This window comes from Antrostomus carolinensis, unplaced genomic scaffold, assembly GCF_000700745.2.
Source record: "Antrostomus carolinensis isolate BGI_N321 unplaced genomic scaffold, ASM70074v2 scaffold27389, whole genome shotgun sequence".
Lineage (NCBI taxonomy): Eukaryota > Metazoa > Chordata > Aves > Caprimulgiformes > Caprimulgidae > Antrostomus > Antrostomus carolinensis.
In genome coordinates, this window is record NW_010338296.1 from 425 (window position 1) to 13,203 (window position 12,779).

At 51.8% G+C, this 12,779-nt stretch overlaps 1 protein-coding gene across 1 annotated transcript; it reads left to right on the forward strand.

Annotated features, from left to right (window-relative positions):
- Positions 1-3,176: 3,176 nt before the first annotated feature.
- On the forward strand, positions 3,177-11,869 carry LOC104530780 (N-terminal EF-hand calcium-binding protein 3-like; the record flags this gene model as incomplete). The annotated part of the gene is made up of 4 exons (XM_010175471.1): positions 3,177-3,201; positions 4,254-4,362; positions 11,413-11,438; positions 11,772-11,869. Coding segments are annotated over 4 exons (258 nt in total), but the record flags the coding sequence as incomplete, so codon positions are not given.
- Between the last annotated feature and the right edge of the window lie 910 nt (positions 11,870-12,779).

Sequence of the window (12,779 nt, forward strand, 5' to 3'; positions counted from 1 at the left end):
CCTGACAAGATTCCAGCAGCATTTGGCCAAGGCCCTCAGGGACATGGTGTGAATGTTGGGATTGTCCTGTGCAGGGACAGGAGTTGGGCTCCATGATCCTTGTGGGTCCTTTCCAACTCAACATTTGATGATTCTATGGAAGCCCACCTCCACTGTTGGAGCATATCAGAGGTGCTCAACCCTCCTGTTTTTGGCTGTCTTTTGTGAGCTGCAGGGTGTCTGGGTCAGGTGAGCAGCACCTGAATCTTCCTGGTGGATCACCAGCCCTTGTGTCCCCCTGTGTCCAGCATCACTGGGGTCTGTCAACCTGTGGAGCAAAGGAGACGTGTGAGCAGAGGTGCTGTCCCTGCCCTGCCACAGGGACTGAGGAGAAGAAAACGAGCAAAGGTTAAGGGTGAGGGTTGGTGTGGTGCCCCAGCATCTGGACAAGCCCAGTATGGTGCCAACTGTCATCTCCGTCCTGGTCTGGGTGGTACCACCCATGTGTCCCAGTTGATCCCATAGGAGGAGATTGGGAGATCTTGGGCAGCACTTTGGGAAGGTGAATGCCATACCTGGTCTGGTCCTCCATCTAGGAGACCTCCTGGCATCACCAAGGAGCAGTTGGAAAGCACAGCTCCCTCGGCTGCTGTGGTGCTCGCAGCTTCTAGGTGGGGGTCAGGGTCTCTCTCCTGCTGTGGGAGGATTTTAGACTGCATGTCTCTCCAACCAGCATCGTTAACAGCACTAATTACTGGGCTGATGGAAGATGGGCTGGAGGGGGGTTGGTGGTGACAGCTGCGTTCCAGTTCAGCTCTTCTGGGTGAGTCCCACATCTTTTCCTCAGGGCATCATTAAGGCCATTAAAAATGTTAGTGCTAGCGGCTGCTTTCCCGGTTCTGGCGGCTTCCCTTCCTCTTCCCAGTGGCTCCCTTTGCTCCTGTCTCAGCTCCAGAGCTTGACAGGTTGAGTTTAATATCTCCACGTTTGGGTCCAGGCTGTTGGCTGGGCTCCAGCTGCCCCCCAGGCCTGTTGGGGTGAGCTGCTCTGTGCTGCAGCGGAGCAGGATCCCAGCCTGCCCCTTGAAGGCAGTGCTGCCCATGACAGGTCCCAGCTGGCAGCCGGTGCTTCCCCTGGGACCGGAGCTGCTGTCTCCCTGCCTGCAGGTCTCCTGCCTTCAGGAGAGGTGAGGAGGAGGAGGGCTTTGCCTTCGCTGCTTTGCTGCAGGCACAGTATGAATCCAGGATGGACTCACGCCACACTGGAGACCTTCTCACTCCTCTGAACTTGTGCTCTCCCTCGTAGCCTGCAGACAGACCCTGCTGAGCAAGGCCAGCCTGGGAGTGGGAAATGTTTGACCTCACTTAAATCTGCATTTGTTAAGTGCCTGGGTGACACTTGACTATCTTTGGGATGAGCTAGCTGGCCTCGGTGACATTTGGAGTCATGAAGAGGTTGTTGCATAAACCCTGTGTCCCTCTGATGACAGAGGGCACTGCAGGACTAAGCTTTTGCCTTGACAGAAAGTGCTGTGCCCGTGGCAGGGTGGCACGGGCAGGTGGGACCCGCTGGTGCTGTCCCTGCAGCCGGGGAGCCCTGGCATGTGTATCCCTGTGTCCATGAGACCCCTGATGTGTGAACAAACCTTTAACCTGGAGAAAGTGTTGCTTGAAAACCCAGAGAAATCCCTGGCGTGTGGGAGCTGTGGGTTCCTGTCTCAGTTCCTGTAGTGGGTGGAGTGGGGTGTGCAGAGCGTGCCTGCCCCCCCTGCAAGGGAAGCAGCCTGGCCGGCTGGAAGCCCACATTCTGGAGGGATGGTTACCTAACAGTGCTCAGGGCCACCTCTGTTCCCTGCAGCAGCTCTGCTCAGGAGCTTGCCTTGCTCAGAAGAGCATCCTCCGAGGAGGTTTTCCTGCTCCCTGTCTTGGCCGTGGGGAAGGACCAGGGAGATCCCAGCATCAGAAGAGCCTCTGCCCAGTTGCAAACCAGCAGCTTCCCTAGGAGTGAGCAGCAGAGATTTCTCTGGGCAGTTGTTTCTTTACCTCAAAGCAATTTTTCAGGGACATTTCAGTTGGTAGATCTGGGCTTGTGCTTTCAAAACACACAGCAAAGCTGTCAGGAAGCAGAAGGGAGCTGGGGGTGGAGGGGGGAGCTGGCAGCGACGTGTCTTCCTTGCAGCAGGGAGCAGAGGTGGTCTGGGGGTGGTTTTATCAGCAGTCTCCGCTTTGCAGGTGCATGGAAAATAATATAACAAACTCTCTTTTCCTCTTTTCTTACCCTTTTTCATTCCTGATCCTTCTTCAGACCTTCAGATTTCTTCATCAACCACGATAATTGAAAAGGATGATTAAAAAGAAGAAAGTTGCCACACACATAACTTTTTGTCATGGGCTCTGTTAGGATGTGCTGACCAAAACCTCATACTGTTTGGTCTGACAAGATGTTCCCAGGCTTCTATATTATGCTGGTCCTCACCAGAGTCAGCCCCAGACCTTCTGATAATTATTGGTGAAAGACAAGGCAGGCAGGGACAAGAAGCCACAGCTCTCTCCTGGGCTGCAGGCAGAAGCCTCATGGTTGGGAACCTGGGTTGAGACCCTGAACTGGAGCAGCGTTCCAACTGTGCTCTGTGGCAGAATTAGTTAGGGATTAATTAATTCATTAATTATTAATTACAGTGTGTGGGCACATCAAGGCGTCGCAGGAAGGATTATTGTGAAGGGTGATTACAAAGTGCAGGACAAGAGCTATTCTTCGGTGCAGACGGTTGAAGCGTCTGTGGTGATGCACAAAGTGCTCCTGTTATGGGCTGGTTTTATCCTTCATGTTCTTCCATTTAAAGGGTCTGAAAAATTAAACACTTTCCATCACAAGGGTGTAGTAAAACCCTTTCTACTTCGTGTCCCTCTGTGTTCTATAAAAGATGCTCGGTGCGAGTGCTGGGCTCGCTCGGGTGGCGGTGGCTGTGCTGGGAACTTTGTGCCTCGGAGGTGAGAAATGGTTTTAATAATTGACAAAGGGGAATTTCCCCAGAGCAGCCTGTGCAGCCCTGGCAGTGGGGGTTTCTCCACGGCTCCCTGGGCTCTGAGAGGCAGCTTCCTGTGATGACAGGGCTGGGTGCTGCCTGGCTTGCTGTTCAGCTGTGCTGCTCTCCCTGCTGCCTCGCTAAATAAACCCTGTCATGTTTTCTCTTACAGATTTTCCGGCGAGCTGACAAGAACGGTGAGTGCTTGGCTTCTGCTGCTGTTCCTCCTCACTGCCTGGGTCTGGGTGAAGCAGCACAGCCTGTCCCCACTGCGAGGTTTTGCTGAAAGAGTGAAGGAGGATCAGGGCAGGCAGCTCTGCCTGCAAAAATAATGCTTTTCTGCTTCACCTGGAGGAAAAAGGCACTGGAGCAAAGAGCCTGGCCAGAGGCTGGGGAGTTGGCCTCCCCCAATTCACCATCCATGTGCTTGCACAGGACAGAGCCTCTTCTGAGCTCTTCTCCTGCCCACACATGCAGGGGCTCAGCTGCAATGCTAGCAAGGAGGAGGGAGGGCAAATCAAGCCTTGCAGCAGGAAGCCCAGGGGCTGTCAGGCTCTCTCTGTCCCTTGCAAGATTGATTCAGTCTCTGCACTCAGTCTGAGGTTTACATGTGCCCCCTGCTTGGGTGGTCCTGTTCCTGTGTGCCTGCTGGAGCTCCTGGAGTTTGAGAGTTAGACTCTGCTACCTGGTTTTTAGTTTGGCACCCAGAAACCAAGAAGTCCAAAATCATAAGTCATTTTTCTGAGCCTTTCTGCTTCCTGTGAGGCTCCTCTTCATGGTAGATTGCAGGCTCCAGGAACCACTTTTGTTGCAGATCAAAATGCAACCCAGGAGCTGAAGTCCTCCACAGAGAGAAAGGAAAAAGCTCTTGAGTCAGCGAAGAGATTTTCTTTCCATAAAAGCCTGATAGTGTCCTCGCTGTGCTGTTCATAATGGGCTCTGTACTTGGATAGACATCTAAGTACATGGTGTCCATGTGTGTTTCTGAAAACGTTGCATTGGGGTCTTCTGGAAGGAGCTGAAATTCCCAGCTGAAGTTCCAGCAGCAGTGGCCCTGCTTGCCAGCACTCCTGGGTTTCTGATGGGGACTGGTGGGACACGCTTTCAGTGAGATATCTGCTCTAATTATGATGCACAACATGCCCAACTGTCCCACACTGCTGATCGAGAGGCTACTGGGAGGATCGCTGGAGCCTGTATGCTTCTTCCTGCAGATATATAATTATTCTCCCCTTTTATTTAAATGCAGATGATGGGAAGCTGTCATTTGAGGAGTTCAAGAACTATTTCGCTGATGGGATCCTGAGCTTGGAGGAGCTGTGGGAGTTGTTCAGTGGCATTGACAGGCATCATTCAGAGTAAGTACCCGTGGTGGCACAGAGAGGAGACGAAGGAGGATATAAGTAGATGGAGGACATTTGGAGGCGGGTGCAATAAATAGTCAGGGTGAGAAATGTACCTCTTGTAACACGCAGATGTTAAAACCCAGTGAACACCAGCTACGAGCTCTGGTGATGAGAGAAGCCAGACACTTTGAGAATGTTGTTATCAGATTTCCTGTAGTTCCATAAAAGCAAGGGTCTGTTTAAAATTACATTATGTTAGTTTGAAAAATATATTTCAGAAATATACAGTTCTATGGAGCAGGTTGTGTGTCTGCAGGAGGAGCATGTGATGGTGTGAGGACGATGCCCAGGCTGTGCAAAGTCACAGACTTTGTCACTGCTGACACAAGGAACTGCTTTTCACTTACGTAAGAGCTGCTTTCCACCAGAAATGGGCCTCAGGAGTGTAACTGGGAATTTAGGCCAGCTACTTTTTAAAAAAAGAAACCCCTAAAGAAGAGGAGAAGTAATTGCACTTAGCCTGGGTCTCCTCCTGGCTGGTGCTGTCTAGAGGAGTCTGGGCTGGGCTCGGTTTCTCATCCCAGTCTTTTGGATATCATCACAGCCTTGCTGGGGTCCCTCTGCTCTGGCAGCCAGTGTGATGAGTGTATTTTGGCACTGGGAGAAACTGGCCATTGATGAATTGCGTGTCTGGGGGCTGCCTGTTTGGATGGAGAGGTGCTGCTGGGGGACAGGGTGGCTGCAGCCTCCTCCCAGTCTCGGGCAGCAGGCTTGGCTCTGGCTCGTGCCACTTCCCTGGCGCCCCAGGAAGCATCTCCTGCTCCTCTGACACCTTTGGCCAGGCAGTGTCTGAGAAGGTCCCTGCCAGGGAGAGGGAACTTGGAGCAGCCTTTGCTGCACACGCTGCTTCCAGGGTTTTGCAGGGAGCCAGGGCAGCAGCACGGAGGGCCCATGCCAGGCTGAGATGCCAACAGCCACTGAATGTCACTGAGCCACTGACAGCAGGTACCCTGGCTGCAAGTCCCCACATCATCCAGCCAGGAGTAGGGGAGTGGGGATCATGGACTCCTGCTGTGTGCCAGGGTGGTGGGTTTAGGTGATGCCTCTGCTTTAGTGATGGGCTAGAGAAGGGGACAGGTGTTTGCAGCCCCTGGTGCCACTTTCTTTTCAGCCTGGCTGCCCGTTGCTGCCTGTCCTGCCAGTTGGACTTGTTGGATGTGGGCAGCAGGAAGTGTCTCCTGAAAATACCTCTGTCTCTTTGGGCTGGGATCCCAGGGAGTTAGCAGTGAACTGTTCCCCTTTCTCTGCAAATAATCCTTTCATTATCATCCTTTCACCACTATTTTGGGGTGACCTTGGAGTTCCCCACCCCCATACAATATAGCTGGAAAACACGGGTTGCAACAAAGCAGAGAGTTTTAAGCATGCCCTTAACTGAATGGTGAGGATCTCCTGGTTTACTGTCGCTTTCAGGTTTGGTTCTTCTGTCTGTCCAGAGCAGATGAACAGGACTGACGGAAGGGCCCTGTGTGAGTGGGCTGTCTCCGAGGCTGTGCATGGCCCTGGCTGCAGCAGTGCTCTCCATAACTCGTTACCCATAATGATGGCGTGGTAGCTATGACAACGTGGTAGTTGCAGCATTGAGCTGGTGACATCTATTAGCAGGGCATGACCATTGGGTCTTTGATCTCTTTCTGACATGAAGAGGAGATGGGACCCTGCGGACAGAGCTGGTTTCCAAATTTCTGTGTGCAGTGACTTCAGGCAAACTTGGGAGATGCCATCCCTCCAGCCCTGTGAGGATGCCCTCATTTCTGCAAGAGCAGAAGGGAAAGTGAGCCCTGAGGTCATTGCTGATGTCATTCTTGTTTTTGTCCCTGGCTGGGACATGGTCCATGCCCACGTGCACAGGGTCAGCACATGGGACAGCTTCAGTGTGAGTGGGTGGGAGTGGGATGGGACGTGGGAGGTGGCAGCAGGGAATGGTATGTGATTTCTTCAGCTTCATCCCTAGCTTGTGGAGGAGGAGGAGGTGGGACCTCCCAGAGAGGGGAGCCTGGCACTCAGCTTATTGTCTGCTAGGAGGCATCTTGCCCCCTGCAAACAGTGTGGGGCAGGGATACATCTGCTGGAGTGCTCTGGTCCTGACCCAGAGCTGCCTGCCTGCTGCGATGAGGGATTTGGAGAGACAGCCTTGTCCCCGAGGGAGACATGACCCTGTCTGTTCCCAGGGGCTACCCGGGGACCACTTGCCACCGCACAGTGTCAGGTAATGGAAATGAAGCGGTGTTCAGCATGCTGGACCTCACAGAGGTCTCTGTGGCTCTGTGTGTAGAGCTGGACATTCTGGCATTTGGTTTTGGGGTGTGCAGGGGGACTTGCTCCTTCATACAACCTCTGGTGTCTTCTAAGGGCTGTGTTGGTGTCCTGCTGTCCCCTGGATGGGGGGCTGGACAGCCTCTCTCCTCAGCGCTGCTTCCTTGCCTGGCACTTGCAGGAGCTTAATATTTTTGAGAGCTGGCTGAAATTTGCTGCCAGATTCAGGAGTTATTACCCGAGGTAATATTCAAAGTGTTACAAAGCTGGAAACAAGCTCTATCTGGAAACAAACGTATCTGGTGTGCTTCTTTCATGTCCTGTAGCTTTTCTGATGATGGGAAAGTTGCACCCTTATTCCCGTGGGTGGATTTGGCCATAGGGTGCTGTGTTCATCAGGTCTAGGCTGAAACTGGTGTTTCTTTCAGTGTCAGCTTGGCTCAAGGAGAGACAGTAACAGAGGCTGTTATACCCAGGCAGTCTCCGTGTCTGGGTGACAGAGCACTGCCCAGACCCTGTCCTGACCCTCACCCATCACTGTGAACCTGCAGCTGCCCCCCGGGTCCCAGAGGTGACATTTGGGAAGACAGGTATTTCAGAGGTCTCGTACATTCCTTGTTCTCCTTCCAGAGAGCCCACAACACCACACTCTCCTTTTCTCCCCGTCCTTCCCATCCAATCTTCACTCCACCTCCCATCCACCCAGTGCTCAGGTGAGATGCTCTGGCCTGAGGCACTTCTGTTGGATTCGGTTCAGGTTTTATGTTTCCCCACGAGGCTTTTTTCCTTCTACATTTCTGAAAATTGTTCCATTTTGTCTTTAAAATATCTCCTCTGACACTTTAAAAGTTATGTTGAAACCAAATTCAACTCTCTATTGCAGTTTGGTACGATGGCTAGGTTCACCATTTCATTTAGCTTGTCAGAAGGCTCCACACCAGCTCTGGCACTGGTGCAGAACAAGAAGTTTCATCTTCCTGGAAAAGTACATTTTCATCCACTGAAATGTCTGGGTGAGAAGAGACAAATGTTTCTGAAGGGATGAAAATGGTCCACTGGTGGAGAAGTGTCTTGGGAGATGCACGGTGTCGTTTGCTCTCTGATGGCAGCAGATCCCAGGGTCTCGTGGGGACAACAGAGTTGGTCACAGAAGGATTTGGACTGAGTGTTGCATAGGTTGCTTACCTATTGCCCTTTGCAGGGGACTGTGAAACCTGCCCAGGGAGGTGTCTCATGGACATCACTTGTCTTTCTGTCCTGCCTCTGTCAGGAAAATTTAGATAAATAAGATCTGGCAAATCCCACTTGGCATGAGAGCGGTCAGATGGTGGTGGCAGGAATTGGGTACAGGCTGTCCAGAGCCTGTGTCCCTGCCCTTGACTCACAAGTGAAAGAGATGGGAGTGCTGACCTGGTGGTTTTAAAAAACTTTCAGTGGGAATAATCTCAAGACTCTGGTTCTGTGGAGGAGAAGGGACTTGTGTGAACTTCCTTCCTCTCTCTTTAGTCAGAGACTCAGAGCTGCAGCGTCTGCCAGTCTCTGAATGATGGAGAGTGACAGAAACACTCTGGGTCACACTGAAGGGCTTTGGAAACCAGATCTGTGATGGCAGCAGCAGAGGTTCCCAACATGATAAATGATAAAAATAAAAAAAAAGATTCCCATCTGCTTTGCTGGAGCTGATTGCTATTTTCTTGCATAAATTCCAGGCCCATTCTGACAAAATCCCAACAGCATAATGATGACAAGATCCTTCATCATCAGTTCAAGCTTAATTACAGTTAATCAGTGGTTTGAGCACAGTCAAAATACAGCTATGTGGAAATGTGGAGAGTCTCAGGATGAGTGCTTTGGAGGCAGAGGATGGCTCTTCTCTTGGAGTGGGAGAGGGGATGGCAGAGAGATCACAGAATCACACAGAATGTCAGGGATTGGAAGGGACCTCGAAAGATCATCCAGTCCAATCCCCCTGCCAGAGCAGGAACCTCAATGAGATCACACAGGAAGGCGTCCAGGCAGGTCTTGAATGTCTCCAGAGAAGGAGACTCCACAACCTCCCTGGGCAAATGATGAGCAGAGCAAAGCATGCTTCCCTCTTCCAGCCCTGCAAAATGGGTCAGGAATGGATGTGCAGGTTCTTTACATGAGTTCCTGCTTTCTGGGAGGAAATAGCTTCTGGTAGCATGAAAATGGCACCATCGCTCCTGTGACTTGCTTGCTGTACTCTGTTCTGCCCCTCACTGTGCCCCGGGGGCTGCCTCGGGATGTGGAACGTGGGAAGAGGTGGTGATGCAGGGTTGCTGATGGAGCAGGCTGCACTGGGAAGGGAGCAGATCTTCCACGGGACAACTCCCAGAGGGCTGATTTTTACCCCAAGATCTTAGCGATTGGTTCAGTGTTTAACAGGTCAGTGTTGGAGTGATTGATTAGTTACTGTTTGTTTTTAAGCAGCAAACAGACAAGATTTGAAAGAGTTATTAATCATCTCTGGCCTCTCTTTAGAAGCCATAGGGTTGGTGTTGCCTATAGCTCTTTGTCACAGGGATGCTGAGGTGGGAAACTGGGCTGGTGACCCCTTCTTCCTGGTGAAACCCCTCCCAGCCTTAGGTTCTCAGTGGGGACAGATGCAGGTGCCTGGGTAACATACGCATGAGGTGTTTCACTGTGTGTTTTGTTATCTCACATCCATATCCCCACTCTTGTGATTTTTTTTTACTCATCTCTTGGATGGGAACCAGTGGCTGCAGTTATGACTCTGGGACAGGGATCGAACGAGCAGTACTGCAGATGCTGTGGTGCCCAGTCTCTTGTGGCAGTGCAGCAGCAGTGGCTCTGCAGGCTCCAGGCAGTTTGCAGAAATAAGTGGAAAAATTAAGGAGTGAGACATTTTTCCAATTTAAATGTGTGCTTCAAACCCCAGTTACTCTATCTAGCAGAGCTGTGGTTGGATGCACAGAGCTGCTCAGAGATGGGGTCAGCAAAGTTTGATGGAGTTGAGTCGGCAAAGAAGGGGCTGTGGTTTTGCTGATTATCTGTATTGCATCTCAAGGGAAACACTATTTTTTTTTTTAATCTACTTTAAAATCTATCTGCAGTGCCAGGACAGTGAGCCAGAGCCCTGCCTTAATCATCTCCTGCAGTAGGTGTTTAAAATAGATGAGCCAAATCACATCCTAAAACTGCCCATCTCCATTGCTGAAGAAGGTACCATGTGCAATTAGCTGGACAGAGGGGTCTGCAGTCCCACTGCCAGGGGTCTGGAATGATACCTCACACCAAAACATCTTCCTGATTTGAAGCATTGGCTGTTATTAAAGTACACTAAGTGTAAGCCCAGCAGAAAGAGAGACACAGAAACCAGCCTTTGATGTTTGGGTGAAAAGCTGTAGGAAGATTTTGCTTAAATTATTCCACTTTTCCCTGGTATGGCATTTTGGTCACTTTGCACACTCTCCTCTAATTTTACCTCGGGGCATTTCTGCCCCTTTGCCCTGTGAGCAGTGTCAGAGCAGGGACAGGATGATGTGCCTGTGATTTGACTTCCCCTGGGCAGTGGCACTGCAGATATTCTTGAGCTTGGAGCTCAGCAAACTCCAGGTATCACCAGTTCTTCCATGTGTGACAGCACTTAAACACTTAAAACACTTGAACACCCTCTTTCATGCTCTTCCACTTTCCCAATCAGGATTTAAAAATGGTTGTAATCATTTCGGGGATTTTTGAGACAGCAGAATTTCTTGAGCAGAGGCTGATTGGAACAAACAATCTCTTGGGGCATTTCCCTGCAGGTGATGCTGGACATCACAACAGCTCTGTCTCTGTGGCTGTGGCCACCTGAGCAGATCCAGCAGCTTCATGTGAACCCACAGTGCTGCTTGACATCCCATCCCAAACACATGTGGCTGTTTCTGGACGTTTCCTCCTCCCTCTCCACCCCAGCAGTGCCTTTATTAGCAACAGGAAGGACCTGTCCAAGGCTGCAGAGATGCCAGCAGTGATTCTCCAGTGCAGTGTTCTCTGTTAATGAAAGGAGCATGAGGTTGGCTCTCGCCTCCAGCTCTCTGCTTTAATGACCTTCACAGCAGGAACAACCCCTCTAATGGGCCATGAAGCCATTGAGCCCCCCACCCTGGGAGCCTGAAGGCAGCTCCACATCACCCGGGCTCTGAAAGCAGGGAAGAGGAGGAGCAGCTGGGAGCACCCGTGGGGCAGATGGGACAGGGAAGGGGCCTGGTGCCAGGGGGCAGACATGAGGGAAGACCAGGGCTGAAGTCGAGGAGGAAGCCCTGGCTGAATCCTTTGCACCTTTGAGGGACGAGGTTGGGTTGAAAAAGCAGCTTCTGGGGCTCATCAGCTCCAGGGCTCAGAAATGGGGCTGCCAGCCCAGGGGTGCTGCCTGCTTCCCCTGACCTCTGTCCTGGTCCCATCCTGCTCTCACAGACACTTTCCCAGCACACTTTAGCTCCAGGAGATGTTGATGGAGCAGCTTTGCTTACTCCTTCAGCCCCCAAAGCAGAGGTGATGCTCTGCAGCCCTGCCTGGGTGCTGCAGGTGCTGGGCATGGCTCCTCAGCTGCTGCCTCTAAATTTTTGCAGCTTTTTGTTTTTCTCAAACAGCTTTTGAAAATACGTGGGAGCAGTAAATCCACTGGGGCCTCAAGACAGGCCCTTGATACCGTGCTCACCACAACTTTCTCCCAAACCAGCCCCACAATCTAACAAGAACTTATTTTTCTGTTTCTTACAGTAACGTGGACACGGAAAAATTGTGTGGTAAGTAGGGTGATATTCCTGCCCTGGAAAGCTTCTTCTCGAGCATCTGTGGTGGGGGCTTTGTGCACGTCTGACTCAGGCAGGACTGGGCAATCAAGTGACATTGACAGTCCCTGGATCCCAGCACAGAGGGCATCTGTACTTTACCCAAGGGGTTGGGATATTTTGTCCCTGGGGCTAGGAAAGGACTCTTCATTTCAGTCCAGGTGGGAGCATGACTCTGGAGAGTGATGTGAATGCCCCCTGCAGTGCTGCTGGGCTGCGTGTGGGAAGCAGCCGATGCAGGGCAGGCACAGCTTGGGAAGTTCATCACGGTCTTCTCTCCTGCTTCAGATTATTTCTCAGCATATCTTGGAGAATATAGGAATGTGCTTTCTGCCCTGGAAGCTCTCAACTCTGCAGTGCTGGCAGCCATGGACAAAACCAAACTGGTAAGGAGGGGACGGTGGGAGGGTGGTGGGGCAGGTGGGTGCACAACAGGAGCTGTGGTGATCTTGGCTGCTTGCTTAGAGTTAAACTTTGGTGGCAGAGGCAGCAAATGTGGCACTTCCCAGATCAAGGGGGTTGCCCGTGCGTGCTTCAATTGTCTCCGTGTGCACATCCTGCAGCGTGGCTGAAGGAGGGAGAGCTGTGCTTGAAGGAAGGGTAGAGCAGGAAGGGTAGAGCTAGTGCTTTTGTGCTCTGGAGATATCTTCTTCCTCAGAGGGCTCTGGAGATATCTTCTTCCTCACAGGGAAGTGTTTGTTTGAACAGCTCCTTGCAGACCACTCGCAGGGTCCTTCCTGCCTGGGGACACTGATGCTGGGAGCACCACTGGTAATCTACGGGTTGTGTCTCTGAGCCAAAGCAAGGTCTTTCCCACAAAGCAGTATGATGTGAAACAGGGAGTCCAGGGTTGAGCCTGCTCTGGACTGACCCCAGCATCTTGTGCTCAGCACAGCCTTGTGCTCACAACAGTGAAAATGGGCTGCTGGAGAGGGGGCAGGAGCCACAGCGGCAGGACAGCTGCTTTGGGATAAAGGTAGGAAATGGTGAAATTCATTGACTCCAACCTCGTGCCCAGTTCATCCCTGTGGTGAATGCTTTCCCTCACCCTGCAGCTTGTGCTGATGGGAGGCAGATTGGAGGCTGCTAATTAGGACAAGCAGCCTCCTGCTTTGAGAGCCCCCCTGCCTCTACCTCGGAGAGCAGAGATCTGCAGTGTGGGCTAAACACAGCTGTGAAAAAGCAGTGGCCAGTACTGGAAGGGACCCTTCTCGGGGGCCAGCAGCCCCCTTTGCATCCCAGATGTATTCAGTGGTTTAGCCATGTGCTTGGGGCTGATGCTGCTGTACAGCCGTG